Source organism: Poeciliopsis prolifica, unplaced genomic scaffold (genome assembly GCF_027474105.1).
Source record: "Poeciliopsis prolifica strain line A6 unplaced genomic scaffold, Auburn_PproV2 SCAFFOLD035, whole genome shotgun sequence".
Lineage (NCBI taxonomy): Eukaryota > Metazoa > Chordata > Actinopteri > Cyprinodontiformes > Poeciliidae > Poeciliopsis > Poeciliopsis prolifica.
In genome coordinates this window covers 5,236,623-5,258,536 of record NW_026562410.1, presented here as the reverse complement: position 1 = coordinate 5,258,536, position 21,914 = coordinate 5,236,623, and the positions used below count along the sequence as shown (strand labels likewise).

The 21,914-nt window shown below is 39.8% G+C and overlaps 1 protein-coding gene across 2 annotated transcripts in view; it reads left to right on the top strand.

Moving 5' to 3' along the window:
- The first annotated feature begins 10,211 nt into the window (after positions 1 to 10,211).
- LOC129374175 (synaptic vesicle glycoprotein 2C-like) overlaps positions 10,212 to 21,914 on the top strand; it is a 41,594-nt gene continuing 29,891 nt past the window's right edge. For both annotated transcript variants that reach the window (XM_055052438.1, XM_055052439.1), the window contains exons 1-2: positions 10,212 to 10,460; positions 20,614 to 21,439. In XM_055052438.1, coding sequence (XP_054908413.1) covers positions 20,848 to 21,439 — 592 coding nt within the window. In that variant the 5' untranslated portion in view covers positions 10,212 to 10,460; positions 20,614 to 20,847. The remainder of the gene's footprint in view (positions 10,461 to 20,613; positions 21,440 to 21,914) is intronic.

Sequence of the window (21,914 nt, the reverse complement as noted above, 5' to 3'; positions counted from 1 at the left end):
AGTTACCTACTGCCGCGTTAAAGCCTTGTTTAGTCATTTTTTAATTAAACCTAAGCCCCATCTACAGCCTGTGGACCAGCAGTAAAATGGTGTTGGTGCTAGACTGAGGGGAGCTGTCTGATTTTGAGTTGAACCACTTTCTAATCAAAACAAAGCGAATCTTATTTGCTCATATTATGAACTGAAATGTCAGGGAAAATTCATCTTAAGGGAGCTAATTGCTCCAAATTTTACATCAAAGCTCATTATCTTTAAAGTTAAGAGCGCCGAACAGCTTTACATAACACAGAGGGTAAAAAAATAATAAAATAAAATCATGAGTCCGGGTTTATTTATGAGTTCGGCTTCCTGTGCCACAGCAGAGGTATCCTGCTTACATAAGAGCAAGCCCTGCTGTAGGCCTGAAGTAGGTTTCCCTGCCGCATTAGGGATTCTGCTTGAAGACTACACTTCAGATCTCGGGAGAACGTCGCTCTCAGCTCTCGCTTCCTCAGCGACAGGCTGTGTGAACAGCACCGAGGACAGTCACGACCGGCCTTTCCTGCGCGTCTGCGTCAAGCGACGGCGCACTGATAACGGGAGCGCTTGCGAAAAGCAATGCGAGGCGTCTCCAAGCTGTCAAAGTGATTGTTTTTTTCACGTTTTACTCGCTCCTGCTTGGTTTTATGCACCTTTTTTTTTGGCTCAGATTCACAAGAATTTTCCACAGAAACAAAAGCGGGAAACGCGTCGCCTCAGAAGAGATGCTGGAGATGAACCTGTCTCTGAAGAACCTCAAGCAGAAGAGAATGGTAAGATGGGAATTACTCGACGCTGGAGACCGACGCTAAGAGCAAACCCTTTATCCAAGTAAACAGAGGCAGGGAGAGAACCCCAAAGTTGTCCTCAAGTAATATATTACTGCTTTGACATATTTTTACTCAAGTAAAAGTAAAAAGTAGCCATCCAGGAGATTTGTATTTGGTGTAAGTACTCAAGTACTGAGTAACTGGTCAGATTATCCGTCATTTACTATTGAAAAATGACATCATCAGACGGACCAAAATCTGAGAAATAACAGAATCAGGCAAAATCATTTTTCTTTCAATATAAAACTCACTAAATTTAAACAAAAACTGCAGGTGTGTGTCTGTGTCTGGTGATTTTTTTGGTCAAAACATTTTTGTTTTTCATTCAGTGGGTAGAGAAAATCCAGAAACTTTACTCAGGTAAGACACTTCATAAGAATTTGACTCAAGTAAGAGAAAATAAGTTGTAAAAATACTCCAGGTTGCAGTTTTACTCCTAAAACAGCCCTAACATGGGAGGGGGTGAAGCCGTCTTCAGGGAACCTTGGCTAAAAATGGTCAAAAATTTTACTCTAGTAAAAGTAATAGAGCAAATGTAACTAGTTACTACCCAAGCTTCTTAAGCTGTAAATAAAGTGAGTTTGACAAACTTAACTCAATTACACGGAACAAATTAACAGATTTGTTTATTTTTTTTCAGCTCCATTCTATTTATTTAGTTCTTAGTAAAAAAAAAAAAAAAAAGTTTACCCTGCTTTACTTTTAGTTTTCTTGTTATGGTTTGGTCGAATGTAATTTCTCCACAATCTGACAAATCAAATATTGCAAACAAGCTATTGCAGGGCATGTATGGCTTCCCAACATTGCCATTGTGAACTGTAAGTACCGAGCTAATGGTGCGAGTGACTCTGCTGAGATAGTAACGGAGCTCATTAGGAGTCCAGTGATGATTGTAAACCGGCTCTAATGAATGTGAAGATCCGTGGCTTCTTCATGTGCTTCGGTGTAATCGCCGCCTGTCCTGGAAGCCATTAAAACGACTAGTTTCACGCGCAGGCTCAACCTGTCAGCTCAAACTGGGTTAAAGTGCTGAGGTTTGCGTGAGCCTCACTCCCCAGCCGAGGATTTCTCAGCTATGAGTCACACATGGTTTATTGATGCGTCTGGAGCGAGTGGGAGGGGAAGCCATGTTGGGAGAACCTTTCATTTCCTTCATCATTCATTTAAAAAAGAAAAGAGAGAGAGAGATTTCCGGTGTGACGCGAATGAGCTCTGATCTGTCAGGGACGAGAGGATAAAGCAAAAAAAAAAAGAAAAGAAAAAAGTGGCAATATTTTCCTTTTATGCATTATTCTCCTTTTTCTTGGGAAAAGGTTCCCTCCAACATCATGACCGTTTTCTCTTCTCCTATAGGCTCTTTGCAGCACTTAACAGCATCTGCCATGTATCTGAGCCGCCTTCGCTAGAAAGTCTTGACTATTGCTTAATTTTGATCAGTTTGAACAAAAATAAATAGCAGGATGTAAAGCTCGGAGTGATAACGCCTCTGCTTTCAGGAAGGCTGTAAACACAATCCCGCCAAGGTGCGGTGAGCACGCTGAAAGCACCTCTGGTCTAGCTGCTACTTGTGCACGTGCATCACGTATCTTTTCAATTTCTGGCATGATCACACCCTTCAGCTTTTTACAAAGCCTCCCTGGCTCATTAACTTTGGGGAGAACTTTGCAGAATAGCCTCAGGAGTCTTGGCCACTGAACACTAGTTCAGTTTGAGCAGCATTTTGAAACGCAGCAGACCATCCACAGCGAGATTGCACACGGGCCATACGGTAAACCACAAACACTAGGATTCAAAACACATTTGTGGCTTTTAATAGTTCTGTTTGGGTTTTTTTGCTTGCAGATTTACATATAAAAAACCTCAGGGTGAGCACTAAAGCGTTCTGCTGATGTGCAGTAATTATGAAAAACAAGACGCATCTCTTTTGATGTCGATAGCAGGAGGACCAACGCTAATGTGTTCTTGCGGAAAGCTCAAGATGGCCTTTCTGTGCAGCAAAATGTAATGAATGGTGGAATCTCATTAACCCCTTTGGCACGATTTAATGCAAAAATGATTGAAACTCATTTCAATTTTTCGCCTGTTTTTACATCTGAAAGCCATTACTTATATATTTTATAAAACTATGACTTCCTCCTAATTTCTAATCTTCAATTATTAAACTCAGAATGTAATTAAATAAAACACATTTTAGTCGCAGTTTTTCTGGATTTGTTTTCTAATGGCATCTTACTTTGTTTAACATCTTACTTTGTTTAATACTTTCTATGAAATACCCCAATTACATAGCAGAACTTAAAGGTCACTTTTTGAAACTTTTTGCTTTCTGGCACTGCCACACTAACTGGTCGCTGTGTTTGATACATTCATTTAAGCTTCTAGTTTCTGCATTTTTGCGGTACTTTGTAAACGCAAGCACTTGCTTTTTGGAACCATCACTGACTTTAAAGGCACTTAAAATGTACCTTTTTGGACCCACTCCATCTTAAGTACAGGTTCACATTCTCAGGTGAGAGAGACTCGCCTGGTATAAAGTAAATTTTTTGGTACTGGAATTACACCAAAGATAAATTAGTTTAATCAAAGGACGTCATCAAACCACTAAACTCTGACAACTAAAGTGATAAATTTCATTGTGTCTCAAACTCTCACTTTCATAAAGGGTATCTTTGACAACAAATACAATGCTGATATCACACCTTTTTGTTTGTGTCCTTCTGGTTTTTGTTCACTATTCAGAAAAAGTCGGATAAAGCTGAATGCCATTCACACTGCCAAAGGAATGAGTCACTGACACTGAGTGTCTCCTGTTCCTCTAAGCTGGTGGTGCATCACTGTGACTGCGACGTTGTTAACGAATGTCACGAATGTTGTCATAATAGGATTATCCCCTGTTTCTAAATGGGATCTTCTCTGCGAAACTGGTCATGCTGATTGAATTTAATGTATGCACAAATTCACTCTCCCGCACACCATCACCATGTTCCATGTTTAACAAGGCAGCACCAGACAGGAAAATCTGTAGCAGATTGACAAATGCCTTCCATTTGCGCTGACCTTCTTCGGTTTGTTTTCCAATGAGCAATGCTTGTCGAGTTTCTTCAACTGTCTTTCGTGCTTCTTTTGTAACACCTCGGGATTGCCCCGGACTATAAATCAAAGGCAAATTCCTCCGATGGGAAGTCAATATTTCATAGTTCTGCTGTCTCTCTGTGCTGAATAATTCACCCTTAGGTGTGCAGATCTGATGAGTACGTTTCGCTGAATATTGCCTAACTGTGAAATTGGTTTTATTCAGTTGTTGGCAGGTGATTCTATTAAAATGACCTTTCACCATCACAGTGGTTAAACCCATTGAATTTTAAAATTCACAGACTTAGGTGTGATAGATGTGAGAAGAAGTAAAACTTTGGAAAAAAGGAAGTTAGGCTTGATGCAAAGCGTTTTACAAATGTCTCCAATTAAGATAGTTAATAATACTTTCTAATTATTGTTGAAAAATGTTTTCATACTTTTTTATACTAACTTTGCTAACTTATTGGTAGGCGAGCTTGCCAAGTTTATATGCTATCTTACTTACCAATAGGCTTATTGGTAAACTAGTTTACTAGCTTATCAATGATTTTACTAACTAAGGCCTAACCAATTTATTGTTTTGCTAGCTTACCAATAAGCTAGGTTACTAGTAGTTCTCAATGCTGCATATATATATATATATACATTTTTTTTAAGTATATATAGAGAGAAATGTTTTGCCCCCCCAAAAAAGCTGAATTATGTTGATCATGATTGATTTGCAAAAGCTACAAAAAGGATAAAGCATCCAAGGGGCTGATTGTCTTTAGGCAGTGCATCTTAATAGTAATTCTGCTAACATTAGTTTAATTAATGAGATACTTTACACTCATTCAGAAATGAGGTCCCATTACTGGGACCTGCAGCATAGTGCAAAAACCACTCATTTAAAAACAGAAAATATGGGCAAAAGACGATGTAAAGAAGGCATTACTTATAGCGGCGTCATTTTGAATCGGCGTGGAAAAGCTCAGGTGTGGTTAAACTTTCTCTCTCCTTTACTTGTTTCCCTGCCTCCTACTTCTGCCGTCTCTTCGTCCAACCTCTGGCTGACAAAGCGGGAAAAAGCAATTAGCATCACTGTCACTATCCATCTATTATCCACCGTCCTAATAGAAGATGACAAATTATAGCATGCAATATGGGACGCTATGCCCACCTCCTGCATGCGTGTGTGTGTGTGTGTGGTTGTGTGTGTGTGTGTGTTTGTGTGTGTGTGTGTGTGTGTGTGTGTGTGTGTGTGTGTGTGTGTGTGTGTGTGTGTGTGTGTGTGTGTGTGGGTGTGTGTGTGTGTGTGTGTGTGTGTGGATGGAGCAGAGTTGTTTCCGACCACGACTCAGATACTGTACCCTAAAAAAGCGGGCCTCTGCAATTTGTGCCACGGTTGTTGAAGATATCAGGGGGAATTACAAGGCGCGGAGGGCAACATCCCCTGACATACAGAACCATCAGCATTCTCCAAACTTGACATGAAGCTGAATGAGAAAAAATGTCATGAACGACGCGTGGAGTGATGCTGCCGTGACATTTCTATGAGCTTATAGTCTATCCAGTTGAATCCACCACCAAAACGTAACCTGATCACCAGTTGACAAGAATCTGGAAGATTTTTCCGTGACCGTGTTCACACTGAAAACGACAGCAGCACTTTAATAAGTAACATACACCTGCCGATTTTAAAGAAAACGTCTAATCAAAAGCTGAACCCAATTGTGTGTTGATTTTTCTGAAACTCGACTCAAACAGCAAAAGCGTTGAGTTGAGCAAAAGACAGAATGTGACATGTACTGAATATGCAACCAAAAAAAGTGTAGATTTTTTTAGCTTTGTATGGATTTTTGGAGTCTGAGGAGAGCTGTATTGATGTTTTTCAGTAAATAGAAATATATTTTATTGTCCCAAATGGTGGAAACTTCTGAGCAACAGCAACAAAGTTGAATTTGTTGTAGTCATAAATATTGACTATAAAAATATGTAGAAGCAGAATGAGAAATAAAAATCCGAAATTTCAACACAAATATCAGGTAGCTCTAAAAAATCAAATGCCAAGAAAGTAGCAGTAGGATCTTTTATATTATTCATTTACTGTTTACAAGAGTGTTGCCAACAATGTGAACAATTTTGGCAACAAAAAAAGTGCAACAGTTATATACATAAACATAAAAACTGTGAAACACACAATATGAAATGTAAACTTTTCTCTTTTTTCCCATTGTAAATAATGCGTTGGCTTACTACGTTCCTGCAGGAAACGTGAGTCTGCAGAAATTGTGTTCCTCCAAACTAACGTTTCACTTTTCTCTGTTTTATCTTGAGTCAGACTTCTTTGTATCCTCGCACAATATCTAACAACAGGATAGTTCAGAACCTTCCGGATAAAATGAGTCAGTGTTCATTGTTCATTTCTCAGGAAGTTCTTTTACATTACCATAACAGTGTTCTCACCCGACGGACCATGAACCTGAGAAACCTGCCCTCTCTTCATAGAGAGTTGAATCTTCCTCCAACCATTTCACAGAATTTATTTCATTTTTTTTTCCTGTCACGCCAGTACAGTTTGTTAACACGTGTGCACACTTTTGATAAAAGCCTCTCACTAACCACTAATCAGACTCATTGGTATTTGGACAAACTATCCAAATACCATATCCAAAATGGAAAATAAAATGACTGGAAACTGTTTTGGTTAGTTATATTTTTCAATGCACATTTTTTTTTTTTGTAGTTTTTTATTGGCATGACCTAGTGTTTTAATTGTTCATCCTTGTTTCCTGCAGGGTAGCCTTTGTCTGGTGCGCTACCATGTGCAATAATGTGTAAGTAACGATTGTTATCTGTCATGTTTTAATAGCTCCTCACTTACAGAAGAAACTTTCAATCCAGCTTTCCAGAAGAAAGGTGGATTTAAAGAGTCCAGTTTCCAATCCAGCGTTGAAAGCTGGATTCTTTCAGCGCCAGAACAACAGAAAAAACAGTATTACTTGAGTATGTCTTGAGTCTTTGGCATTTGCAAAAGGTTGGATGGTAAATATATTTGCTTGAGCTTTTGCCAATCTGATTCATAAAGATCACAGGACAATGGGAAATGTTCTCCAGTGCCTTACCAAACAAAATAACAAGGTCCCAGGGTGTTGCATCTCTGAGGTCAATGAAAAGTTTGAATTAAGAAATATAGCGAGGGAGATGGGAGTAGGCTAGCTATGCTAGCTTGACTATGAGAATCTTACCATGTAGATGTGCAGTGGAATTTGGTACGGTTCGGTTAAGTGATGTGCGTTTCTGCACATTTATTGACCGTATTCATGGCAGGTTTGACAAGTAGATAAAGAGAACAAAAGTTCATATGAGTGAACTAAAAACCTCTGAAGTGGTGTCTGACAAAACTCATGATACAAACTTTTGTTTCTGAAGTTCTCCTCAAATGCTAACAGCCCTTGACACGGCTTCTAGAAAGGTAATTAACCTTGCAGTAAGCAGATAGGCTCATCGGGAGGCCATTTATCTTGCTCCCCAACAACACCCAGGTTATCTCAGTGCCTGGCCGCATTATCACACTCGTTTCTGAAAGGCTGGATATGCTGTAGGAGCCGAGAAGGTGGCTACGCAATAGCATCAAACTGAGGCTAAGCTAAACAGCTTTGCTTTTGTCACTGTATCTGAGAGTTACATAACTGGAATTTTAGTGTTCTTTTTTACTTGGGGGACATCTATCCATTATGTCTCTTTTACTTAAAGATACCCACACATCCCTGTCTGGAGCTCAATGGAAGTATAACAATAGCAACAACTACTATTCCAACACCAACTTGTTAGTGCAGGAACATTTTTCTTACAAGCAAACTGTGGCAGTTGTCTGCATGCAATGTTGCGAGTGTGTCTGTGTGAGTATTTGACCCTCATCCAGCAGAGCATTCATGGAGTCAGGCACTGATGTTGGACAAGAAGGATGAAAATACATACCCGTTCATCAATTCATTGTTGAAATCCCCATTTTGTTTCAGGGACTTCATCCTTTAGTGAAGCAAATTATATAAGCACACATCATTTCCTTGAATGATTATCTGTCAGATTTTCCTCTGACAAATAATAAAAACATGACCTTTAAAAATTGACTATTACATCACACCCCCCAAAAAAATGAATACAGAAATGCAGCCTTAATGAAAAGTATGCTTAATGTCTAATTAAAGGTTGTCGATTTTCAAAGGATGATTTATTGAATATGGCAGCAACAATAACACAAATAATAACATGTTGTGCCCTATGCACAGAAAAAAAGATGTCAGATTCCTGAAACTGGAAGTGAGGCTAGAGGTATGACCAACTTTCTGACTGATCTGACTAAAAATGATCAGACTCCTAAATTCACACTCAGTCCATTGAGATCAATTCCCCAAGGATTGATCTCAATGGATTATACACTTTACACATCCCATCCTGATGCATTGCGGCACAACTTTGCTCCCACTAGACACGCACTATTGAAACCAACAAAGAAAATCAAATCACCAAAAAATACAGAAAAAAGACAGTCTTTGAATGCGTGGCAGAAAATGAACTGTTTCATTTCGTCTCGTCGGGAACTGCACAACAAGTGTTTTAATAACAGCATTTATTGTAAAGTAGGAAACTGTCAGGACAACTTCTGAACGCTGCATCTAAAATGCAACGTTCACCGAGAGCTCTTTTTTATTCCCTCTCTTTCTCAAAAAAGAAAAAAGACGTCAGTGGGTGTTAGTTCAGCGTCATGCCCAGGTATGCTGCTCACACAGAGGCACCAAGGTAAATATAGCATCTATCTGATTAATGCACTGAATTATTTGCTCTCTGGAGCACATAAATAGAAATCAATTCAACTCCATATAACTACTCATCCAACTAAACAACTCAGAACCAGTCTTTTTTTAATTGTTCCACAATAACTCGTCTTGATGGGAGTTTTGGCAGAAGATCGTGTCGTCGCATAACGATTACGAAAGAAAAGTTTCTGCATTTTCCCCCCATAAGCAGCAGCTCCAGTTTACTCATCCTAGCGACACGCTGACCAAAACTGATTGGATTTTCCTCCTCATGCTTGGATTTAGGAGGCTGTTAGAGAGGGAAGCATCTGCAACCAAAGCAGCATCAGGCCAGAACAGCTTCAGCAGGATGAAGAACGGGATGCTCCGTGTCCAGATGTCCAGCATCGTCCGGTGGCTGGACTGCAGTGATTCAAATGCATGTGTTTTCAGTGTTTGACAGAAATATGTATTCTGCTTCAGGAAACGTTGGTTGGCACAGATGACTAACAGGAACTCACCAGAATAGTTTAAGATCCCAGTTTATAGCTTTTCTCTATGAAGCACTCATTCATTTCCGCCACAGTTGTTTTTTTTTTTTTTTTTTTTTACCACAAAACGCTATGTATCTATTAAAGGGACAGTATTAAGTTGAATCAAAATCTTGGAGATGAACGTCACAAGTATCAAAAACATACCTGGAGTGTCTCTGTGATTCTTCTCTGCGTGTTTGGGAAATCCTTTAATCTCTTCTAATCAAGTTCCCACCTCACACAGCAGCCATCAGCTTCCTGCCACCTGCTGAGCTCACTATGCAAACTGCTCCTCAGCAGGCAAAAGGTGTTTCTAAAGGGTTAACAGAGGAGCGACGCTGTCGTGACTTCCTGAGGGCGGAGTTTCGGAAAAGTGCCAGAGGATCTTAAAGAGACACAGGTCCAATTTCAAGGCGATAAATAACGAAATCTTTTAGGTCATATTTTATATTTATAGCATTTTTTTTTATTAATAACTGAAGGTAATAGTTTATTGTTTGTGTTATAAAATGGTGCAGTGTGTGTGTGTGTGTGGAAAATACATAATGCAGCCCCTTTAACTTAGGGCCAGGTTATGAAAAAAAAAAAAAGTCTTGAGTCAAGAACTGGTCATTGTTAAATGTCACAGATGGTAGCCTACAACTCAACCTACCAATGGCTGTTCAGCTAATTCTGCTGACCTTAAGCCCAAAGAAGAAATAAATAAAAAGTAGAACCAGAAAAGCAAATTCTTTTACTATTATTATTATTATTATTATTATTATTATTATTATTATTATTATTATTATTATTATTATTATCATCTTGGTCCATAGATTTTCAGGGAAAGTTACAGGAAACTTCTTGCCAACATCCGCACCGTTTCTCTCCTCCTCGAGCTTTGCAACCCGAATCATCTCGCGACTTTTGTCGGCGGGTGTTAAAGTGCATTAAAGGGATGCGGAGCTGCTGATACTGATCTCAGTCTGTCCGCCACAAACTACAGCTCCCTGCCTCCCTCTCTCCTCTCCTCTCCCTCCCGTCGCCACTCACGCTTCCCCCGCAGCCTCTCTCTGTTTTCTTGGACTGCAGCAGAAAAATCCGCTGCATCGCACAGGAACAGAGAGCAGAGATCCCGGCTGCGATGTCTGCTCCCTCCGCATCCGCGTGAGTGAGACGCGAACCGGGGGACGGAGCCGTCGGACTCGTCGGGCTCGCTGCGATGCTTTCTGGCTCCCGCGGAATTGGTAAGTAAAAACGCTTCAGCTTTTTAAAAAAATTTTTATAATCATTATTAATATTATTAATATCCGCATATCCGTTTTCTCTCCCCTCCAAGCTGTATTTTTTGTTCCATAAACACATCCACCTGGATTTAGCCTCTCCTAATTTGAAGCTAACTTCTCATTTGAACGCGGCTGTAAGAATTAGGAGGATAGTGGTTTGTGGTGATTGACGGGAAAGTTGGTTTGAACTTTTCTCGCGCTTTCGTGTTTTTTGTTTGTTTGTTTTTTCCCCACACACTCAGTGTTTTTTTTTTTTTAGGACGTGCCACGCATTTCATCTGTCGGTTATCGAACCCGTCAAAGTTTCCACGAATAATGCTGCTCAATGGGATGGGGGGAGGAGGAGAAAAGGGGGGTTTCGCCGAACCGGTCCACGCACGAGCTTCTCCGTGTCCGGTAACCACCGCAGGACATCAGCTCCGTGTGGTCGTGGTGCGGCGTCCTCGGCGGATTGATTCCCCGGGGCAGCGGGACAGCGACACCCGGAAACTAATTTGTGGGTCGCGCGCGACTCCCGCCGCGGTGATTGATGCTCCCTCGTGGAAGTGACGCGTTCCGCTCGCGCACCGTGGCGCCGCTCCGCGAAGCCCCGCAGTGGAAACGCTGGAAGTGGAACAAAAGAGGCTGGGTGGGAGTGGGGGAGGGGGAGGGAGGAAAGTGACAGAAGACTCCACCAAACTTCTCCGTCAGCTGACCAGGTGTGTGTTTCCCGGCAGGTTCTTGTGGCTGTTCGCCGTTTGAACAGGTGTTTGTCCAGGAATGAGTTTTATGTTTGCTCATGTGAATCAATAAATTAGGATATACGTCCTGATCAGACTTGTCAGACTAATATAACCTTTTAGCAGGTATTAAGCGTACTACAAAATATAAGTATGTTAAGACATCTAATTCATCTCTATAATGTCTTTCACTTGGTGATGGAACTGCTAGCAAGGGACTTTTCAGTCATATTCTAATTTATGGAATGAGTCTGTATTTGCTGAGTATATTTGCTTTGATATAGCAAATATTGAAGACGCAAAAAAAATGTGGGGTCTGGTTGGGGCATTTGGTGAGCAGAGTGACCGTCGATGTCACCGGATTCAATACCATGTGTCTTAAAGCCGAGACGCTGATGTTTGGATATGTAAAATATATATATATATTATCTCTGCATATACATCTATCAACAGTTTGGTTTCTGTCGGTTCTGTAGAGATGCAAGCGAGAACAAAACAAATTTCTCCTTTATATTGACTAATAATTTAATTTGACTTATTTGTCGCTGTAGGAGCCATGGTTTAAAATGCAACAAACTTTGGCTCCTGTGTGCATTATTAAATATTTCATCGTATTTGACGATTGATCTGAATATTAGACCAGGTGGAAAATGTAGAAAAGCGGGTGATTGCATTCTTTTTCCCAGTCTGTCAGCCTGACGTCACAAGTAGCCACATTTCCCACACAGAAAAGTGAAATCACCAAACTGGCGATTAGCTACTTAAACCATTTGAAACACTACGTGTGACTCCCACTTTACAATTATGCATGTTGGTCTGAAATCACTACTGTTGTTCTGGTTTTGCCTTTTGAATGAATGGATGTGCAATTGAAGCAACATAGTTGTGTGTTACTTTTATCTGCATTCATCCTCACAACAGTAAAAATATCATAGTTCACTTGAAAGAAGGCAAAAGTAACTTGCATGTTACTTTTCAGCTAGACATAGGATTTTGTTTTAAGGCAATAATTATAAAATATTACAAGGCAGATTGTTTTCCAGGTTTTCTAACTTAACACCTTCTCGGGTGTTAATGTCCCGAGAAGGTTAATTTTGTTTCAATGTATCAGGCCCAGGAAGAGGTTTTGGTTATAAAATAAGTTTTCTTCTATTCTTTTTATCTCTAGGAGAAAAAAAAGAAAATCTCGATCTTCTAAACCATGATTAAACGAAACTATTATTTTAACTCGGAGCATCAGAAGTACATGCAAAACCTGTGACGTTTGAGTCAAGAAAAAAAAAATAAACTGAAGTGAAACATTCACACAGAAAGCCCAGAGCAGCTGGACAATCTCCTGCAGTGGGTAAACCCTCACAGCCATTATGACACACACGCAATCAAGCAAGTCGCTGTGTGTGTTTGCGTGTGTGTGTGTCCGCATAAACATGGGAGATCCCACACTAAGCACTGGCTTGTTTAGCGGCTCCCTCTGCGTCAGAGCAGCTGTTAATATATGAAATCGTGGGCTGCTGCCCTTCATTTGTACTCAGTGGATCTCTGGAAGGCATGAGGCCCGTGGTTAACGTAGTGTGCATTCATCGCTTTTCATCTAAACCCGCCCGCCGCTGGCACTCTGCTTCTCTTAAGGATGGTTGGGTTTCCAACACGATAACCGCACAGGGTGCTTCGAAACCTGACGAAGCTCAGCTCACGTTGTTTAGAGTTTTGATCTCGTCGAAGGAATCAACCTGCGTTCGCATCAAATGTCCCGAGGTGTTAATAAGTAGGCGTCTCTCCACCCATGTGTGATGTCTTTCGTTTCTGTTCTTTCGTGTTGTTTGAATGTGCTGTACTGAAAAAAATGTTGTTGCAGTTTTTTTAGTTTTTTTTTTATCCACTGTATTTTACAGTGCTTGAAGAAGATTGACCAAATTGTATGAGAATAGTCAAATTAATGAATAATGAAAAAAATGCAAATGCCTGCCACATGTTCACAAAGCTGGATTCGACATGTACATTTTTCAAACGTCTCTTCGTACGCTTCTTTTCAAAATTATCTTCACCTGTTAATGTCAAGAAAGTGAGAATTATGGCTCTTCTCTATTTCACTCTTTGAATCGAATGTAAGGATTTGCTCTTACAGACAGTCGTAAACTGGGAGTCCATCTGGGAGGACCTGACGCGAGAAAGCCTGCAGGTCTCTGTACATGCAACTGCACTTACAGATTTTCATCTAGTGCAGCCCAAGCATATGGAGAATTTCATCTGCGCTAAAGTTACATATTTAACATCACTAGTTTCTTTTGGTTGAGACCGTTTGTTTGCTTAAACCAGAAAAAAGGAAGAATGTAAAACAGATTTAAGGAGAATAAAAGATTTATCGGTTGATCTTTGCTCAATAATTGGCATCAGAAACACAGAAATATACTAATATCAGAAATGTTGGTGCAGCTTCAGAGAATGGATTGCTGTTATGAGACTACTGAACCAAGCCTGGTGGTGGCAGTGTCATGGTGTGGACATATTCTATAAATGAGAATATCATTGGAAAGCCAATTTATTGCATGATCTTTATCACTAAGTGAAATCCATTATCTAGACAAACTACACACAGATTGATGTCTGAAAGCCTTTATTTCTGTTCATTATGATAATTTTCCACTTACAGTCAATGGAAAATTTAAAATAAGTATATTACATAAGACCAGTAAAACAAAAATTTAATTTTTATAACAGAAATGTGCTTTTACTGAAAAGTTTTATACCGGCTTTCTGGTTGTGATTTTCTAAAGTTTAGACTCTGACAAATGAGACTCATCGGTGTGTAATTGATTGATTATGACTATTATTGAACGTGGCTGGAGGCAGAATGACTTTTTTGAAATGTTCAACTTTATCTTCAACTATCACAATTAGGTATTCTTTTGGGCCCACTGACTTCAAAACAAGAGTATGCAACTTTTATAAGAAATAATATTTTTCATGTATTTGTTTAAATTATGACTATGTTGTGACGGTAAACAGTCTGTGAAAGAACGGAGCTACTTCCCTGGCTTTGAATTTACAGAAGTACATCGCTTAGTCAGAAACAACCAATCAGAGCCAGGAGGAGGGTCTTAACGCTGACAAGCTACAGCAAGTTCTGCACAGTGGAGCGTGCCAAGAATGCTAAGGGCAGTTAGCAGGACGGCTAAAAAAATAGGTTTCCTGGATCGGTAATTTGTTCACTTGCTGTGTACACAAAGTTGACTGACAGTGCTAAGACCCTCCTCCTGGCTCTGATAGGCTGTTTTTGACCTGGAGTATTGCATTTCTTAATTAAGATGGGAGGAAGAGAAGTTAGATTTATTTATTTATTTATTTTTCCACAGATCATCTCTCATATCATACTGTCATGACATAGAGGCAGTTTGAACAAGTTGGTAAAAAAAAATATTTTAGCAAAAGTTACATACTGTAGTTTTAAGTGCTGAATAATTGGCAATTAAGCTTTTTAAGCACAAAATTGATTTTTACATATGACCATAAAACATATATACTCATGGGCCAAAGTAAAAGAAAAAAAGTGGATTCACAAATCAAACACTGGCTGCTCGATAATCCAGATCTCAGAATGACGAACCCAAACCGATGCGTCTCCCGTCCTGGAACATGTACCAGGGAACTCTGTGAGTGTACAAATGGCTGCATCTGCTGCATTTCTCTGTGTTATGGAAGTGATTTATGAAGGCATATCCACATAGTGTCAGCAGGCCACGACTGAACAACTACTGGAAAATCGTTTCTCCGCAGCGCAGAGACTGCTGATTCAACATAGTTCTGCTGATTGCTAAAATCCTATCAGAAGAGGGTTATTATAAGGTTAGCATTCGCTTATAATAACCTCAATCACAACAACACGGTGGGAATTGCCATCAAAGTGAAGTGGCCATAAACAATATTAGCTTGACTTTTTATGAGAAAAGACCAAAGAGTTGGGACGGAATAGGGTCGCTTCTCATGGGAAAGTTGGTATACAAAAAAAAAGAACAAATAAATAAAAATAAATAAATAGATTGGACACTTGGTCTGCACTTGCAGCTGTATCTCAAAATGCAGTGAAAGACTTGAAAATGTCATCATTAGCAGGCATTTCCATAAGAAGAAGAACGTCTAGCCCATCGTGAATAGTGAAATGTCAAGAGAAGAGGCGAATCTTTCATACTCTGAGCCTCTATCAAAACTCACACTTTGAAACTCTCGGCGCAGTTGGATAAGAACGTCAAAAGATGAGCAAAGGGGAGAAAAAAAACGTGTGAGAAAGACGAGAGACTGCGAGACTGACAGTCGCAGAGAAGGGATAGGACGGGGGGATTATACACAGACCTGGCTGCCTGTTATGCACCATTATGCATTTCCGCGACATCATTAAAAGTTCTCTTAGAACTGCAGAGCAGCAAGTTGATTTCATATTTTCTCCGTGGCCATATGCCGCAGAAACTCGCAGAGCATATCGTGATGCACACCTCAGAGACAATCCTTTGGTTAGAGATTTGAAGCATTCAGGTAAGAGAACTGCGCTGGTCGATATGAGTTTGCATAAGATTTCAGAAAGGAGAATATTTATGTGACTTCTGTACAAAATAATAATAATTAAAAAAAATTCAATCATCCCTCATACAAAAGGTTTATTCTACTTCACATTTTAAAAAAAGTACAGAAAAATAAACAGAACTGAGAGAAAATGACCAAATTTAATCATATAATCGGCATTGAAATAAAACTTTAGTTGATAGACTGTTCACCTCCATTTGCAGATACAATTCTTAAATCACACATGATAAAACTACAGAAACGTCTCTGATTTTTGTCACCTCGTTGCAGGTTGGTAAACCTGAGTCCATCCTTCAAACGCATGCTGTTGTGCACAAAACAGCCTTTGTTTTCACAAGATTTGCTCGTCATCTCGAGAAAACCATCGAGAAAAATGCGTGAAACGTCCATTGTAGGCTTCCGTAGTTTTTCTGGCTCTTGCTCTTACACACTGGTTGTGATTCAGCAGCGCAAAATGTGATCACATGCAACTTTGTTCCTGGTCTTAAGATTTTGATTTGACCTATATGTAATACAGTGTTTGGATGTGCATATATCAGAGGAAAATACAGTTATTGTTATTGCTAACACAAGTTAGCACAACAGTTAGCAAACCCCACTGGATTCCTGAGCGGTGCAGAACTCCATGTGGTCGGGTGTGATAAATTTTCCAGATGCGGTGCAAGTTCAGACTTCTGTGTAAATGCAGTGTTGCTTTATACTGAAGATGAATCATCGGTTTCCAACAGCGACAGAGTCAATGTTGAACTCGAGTTTAGTGCCGGTCCCATGACAAATAAAAGGAAAAGCACATTTATCCAGCAGCTGATGATAAAGGACTCTAATGCGGATAGAAGAGCAGTGAATATGTCCAATCTTACTATACTCTTATTTAGGAAATGAGAGTATTATTATTAAAAAGTTATTAATTTCAGCAACTCGCCTCACTAAGCAACATAAAAAGACATTACAAACAGGCTGTTTTGAAGCGTTTATTTCTGTTAATTGTGATGATTCCTCATCACAATTAAAGCTGATGAAAGCATGGCATGAAAGGTCCCAACAAAAACCAGTAGAAAGACCTTCATGAATATAGAAATGTGGACTTGTTGAGAAGTTTGCTTAATACCACCTGAATGGTCATTTTCAATAAAAAATAAGTCAATTTTTTTGTTCTTTTTTATAATGGTAATGGATGTTTCCGTAGAGTGGAAACACATCGGCACAATGACTTGGCCAGAAAAAAGTGTCAACTCTAAACAGTCTTTTCCACAAACAGAAAACACACTTTAAGTTCTCGTCCTTGGACAGTATCACTGCTACAAAGAAACATACAACGTGGACCTAGTTACTCATGCACACCAATAAAACCTCGTCAAACACCTCCTGTCTCACTTTCCACTCAAATTCATTTGCTTACCTTGATACACGCTTATAAAAAGCACATTTAAAACCGCTGTTGTCTGAAAACTGCTGAGCACAGAGAATTCTCTCTTTGGCTTCACGCACAGATGCATTCATAGCCTCAAGCGGTTTGAGTCCCATCATCTGGCGACACACAAAGTTAGTTAGGACACTTTTCATTTGGCTGCTGCATTGCGCCACGCCGTCTCAGGGCAGCTCTATGCCGAGCCCCTGGCGCTCGGATGCTCAGTGACGGATCCCAGGCGATATCTTATCTAATCCTGCCGAGCAACAAAGGCAACAAACCCTAACCCAGAAACGCCATTTATCAACCTGCCAAGCTCCAACTGGAAGCTAAACCCACGCTTAGCTCCTGTTTAAGACTTAAGATTCTTCTGGAAACATTGAATTGATTCAGAAGGATTCAGCATTTGGTAAAATACTAATCCATTTTTTTTGCACTATTCCTAAGAAGAGAAATTCCTTGTTTTACCTGCCTTCCACTAATAAAGTAATGCTGATGTTCCAGATTGCATTACGAAGACCTAATGCTTGATTATTTTCTTCCAACTGTAGTGCTCCACTGTGGAAACTAGGAGACACACTGATGTGTCGAGTTGGCAGGTTTTCTAAGAGGCCATGTCACTGTCATGGTTCAGAAATCCCTAAGGAAAACCACTTTTATAGACTGACATGCATTTCCAGTTGCGACATAACCCAGAACAGAATTTTACAGATTGGCATACTTCTGATCATTTCAAAAGAGGTTCTCATATATGCCAACTTGGCAACCTGCAAGACAGAACATCCATATTTTGTTCTGGTCTTCACTGTAGATCTTGTTAAGAATTTTTTTCATTGTAGTTGGTCCGATGAGAAATTAGTCATAAACCATAGTTTAAGTCTTCATTTACAGCTTGATGCTTTAATTAGTCTGTAGAAAAGATTCTAGCCAAACAACTTGAAATGTCTCCTTCAGTGCATTATGAGTCTGGCGGGCTGCCAGGCTGTTGCTTGAACTACAGGAGGCAATATCTCTCTTTCAAATGTACTTTCCTATGTAACTTGTCAATGAGGTGACAGTCATCGTCCAGCCAGCCAAGCGACCAGCGATATTTGTGCATGTGAAGTTTTGGGCTCTCACACATAGACTTGCACAGCGACATGACGCAAGAAAATTGAAAAATGTTCAGCTTGTGTGGGTTTCAGCTTTATTGGGTTTCAATAAATGATTGAAAGCCAATAATCGCTAAGACCGTAACCTTTCATGTCATGTGTCAAGCTCATTAAAGTAGATGCATTAAACTAGGCATGAATTGTGGATGCCATCTTTGAATCGAAATACACCATTTGGAAAGGGGCTCATTTTTGCAACAACAAAAGCATTTATAAGCCTTTATGTAAAACAGTAGGATTTAAAACGAGGACAACACAAGAAGCTTTATTCAATAAATCACATTTTAAGGATATTTAATTTAGCATACTCTTTATTGGCATTTTTTTTTCGTATTTCTTAATTTAGTTCACTTTTAAATGTGACCAGAATTAGATGGCAGGTTTTAAAATCCACTTTATTATAATCCAACTGAAGTATAAATAATAGATGTTCATTTGTTTTAATTGTGCTTTTTGTGTTTGCCATTTTAAGACTATAATTGGTGTTTAAGTATTGTCAATAATTACATTGTCATAATTCACATTTTCTTCCAACTTTCAACACATTTTTTAAAAACACAAAACCATATTGGTCCTCTGGTCGGCTGCCCATGCCGACCAGAGGACCAGAACCCGCTGAGGCTCAGCAACGTGTTAGGGGAAAGCCCTGAACATGAAACTGAAACTTGGAAAAATAAAAAAGTAAGAACCCCATCCAAGGACCCTTCATTTAGAGAGTGAGTTTGATGCGGTTCTTTGTCTGATATGCCTCACCATGTGAGGAATGCCAACTTTGGACAATTTTGTGATCTGGTTGGACAGAGCTGAATTTCTCTGCTGCTGCTCGTCTCACACTTTAAAGCGTCTAATCCCAAAGTGATAGTTCATTACAGTCTGTGATTAGACCCTCTCCCGTCACGCCATCAGCAAACTAATAACGTGTGAACGGAGCTCATCAGCGAGCTGAGCGCAAAGTGCAGCTTATGAGTAATTTTCTGAGTGCTGCAGACCTGGAGACGTTCCAGACGTTCTTCCAAGACACGAGGTGTAATTAGATCAAATTCAGGTCTTGGACCGTGAGTTTTACCGACATGAAAGAAACTTATTAATTACAGAGGTGCCTAGCTTGTTGGCTGTCAGTCACATTTTTGTTTGAAATTGCTTCTCATTTTGATTTGATTCTAATTGTAATGTGACATTGTTACAACTTGTGTACATTTATTTAATCACCAGGCATTTGTATACTGAATTATAAAAATGTCAACGTAAAACCTCACAATGCTGCCAATGAATGTGATGTAAAACTTTTCTGAGCCTTGTTCATCTTGAACTGCATTTTTATTAGTCTTATTTGAATTTTGTCTCGGCAAATTAGTAATATACCATCCAGCCATTCATCCCCACTTGAAAATATAAGGTGCTCACAGAAGAACACAAAGATACACACAAGCAGGCGACCATATTTTCACACATTCAGACACAAGTGCAAATTAGAAAAACCAATTAAGCTAAAAATATGCAGATCATAGAGTTAAGGAAGAACCAAGAGTACAGAGAGAAACAACCTTGGATCCACCTAAGCTCATTTCTTTATGATTTGTAACCCTGTACCTACTGCCAAGCACAGTGAAGGCTGCTTCATATAAGGATCTGTTTTTGCCAGTTCATTGCACAAAATGGGTGAAATATTGAACATGGAGGAGGATGTTCAAATTCTTTAGCTTTGGATCAGCACTCCAAATGTTAAACAGCAAGATCTGGGTATTTCATAACCATTACCACACAATTACCATTACTATTATAACACTATATCGTATCAATAACTATATCATACTATACATTATGGTAATTCCTAACTCTACCCATTGAAAATGCATAGACTTTGCTTAAAGGTTCATTAAAGGAAATTAAATCCATCTATTTAAATGGGCTCTTCTGCTTTTATGAACAGAAGTGTGAAATATTCATTTACGATCCATAAAGTTGTTCTCACACAACCTAAAAAATATATTGGCAATGTATTTTTTTTTTATTTTCACCAAAAAGTCAATGACTCCACACATTATGTTCTCAGTGACTCATTTCCTTTGCTTTTTTGTCCTGTCTCTGTACAATATGAATTGCTGTTAGTCGGCTCTTTCTATAGATTTCAATTTAAGGTTTGGCTTTCTGAGTGTAAAAATGCCCCTGCAGCTATTATAAGAGAGAAATGCTGCAATTACTGATTATAGAAACACCTTAGTCAACCTAAAATGTTTGTTTCTTTCTTTCTCTCCCTACAGATTCGCCCTGCTGAGTTCTGACCGGGCAGAATTCGGATAGGGTCTCTGTCTGAACTCTGTCTGGTAACTCCCATTCAATGGAAGTAGACATGATTGTTTAACCTTTACATACCTGGCTGCTGGTTATTTTCTCAAATCTTAAACAGCATCTCACCCTGTCTTGAGATAAATCATCAGTAATAAGCAAAGAGGTACTTTAAATTTACATTTAGTGCCAACTCTCCCTGTGCCAAGATGGATGAAGCACCTAACAACAGGACTTCCTTGGTCAAAGGTGCCAAGGACATCGCAAAGGAAGCCAAGAGGCATGCTTCCAAAAATTTCAACAAAGCCGTTGATCGTGCCTCTGACGAATACTCTGCCCAACGCAGCTACAACCGCTTTCAAAACGAGGATGAGGACAACTACAACGCTTACAATCAGCCGGACAGCCAATACGGTGACAATGCAGCCAACGACGACGACGGGGCGTCCAGCGACGCAACCGAGGGCCACGACGACGAAGATGAGATCTACGAAGGAGAGTACCAAGGCGTGCCGGCCTCCAACAACGAAAAGCCCCGGGATGACCAGGTGGCTCTGGGCCTAAAGAGCCTCAAGAGCCAAAAGGAGCTGGAAAACGAGAGGCAGGCGGACGAGGAGGAGCTGGCTCAGCAGTACGAGCTGATCATGCAGGAGTGTGGCCACGGGAGGTTCCAGTGGCAGCTTTTCTTCGTGCTCGGACTGGCGCTCATGTCTGACGGTGTGGAAGTGTTTGTGGTGGGGTTCGTCCTGCCCAGCGCCGAGACGGACATGTGCGTCCCCAACTCTGGCGCGGGATGGCTCGGTAAGTGGCCTCACTGAATGAACGTGTGAAACCACTGCAAGCCATTCTTCTTCATGTTACTCAGTGGATTTTAAAACGTCCACTGGTTTGTAAAATTGACTTTTACATAACGTTATAATATTATGCATACCTGGCATTACCAATGACATCACTGATTGTCGGTGATGTCACATTCAACATATTCTAGAGACAACATGAGTGCAATAACAAAGCACTTTATTAACAATCTGCTTTTCTGTAGTACAGACACTTATATCTAGATAATTTTTCTCTGAAACTTTTTAAAACCTGCCAAATGTTGTGAAAAGCTGCCCAAATTTTAACAACCTGCCCAAAACCATCTTTTTCTTTTTTTCAACCAAGCATTTTCAAAAGCCAGTGTTGATGATATGGCAAGTTTGTCAGAAAGAATGAAAACAAAGATCAGGACTTCAGGAATAATGTGTCGTTTCATACTGATGGCATCAAAACTTGA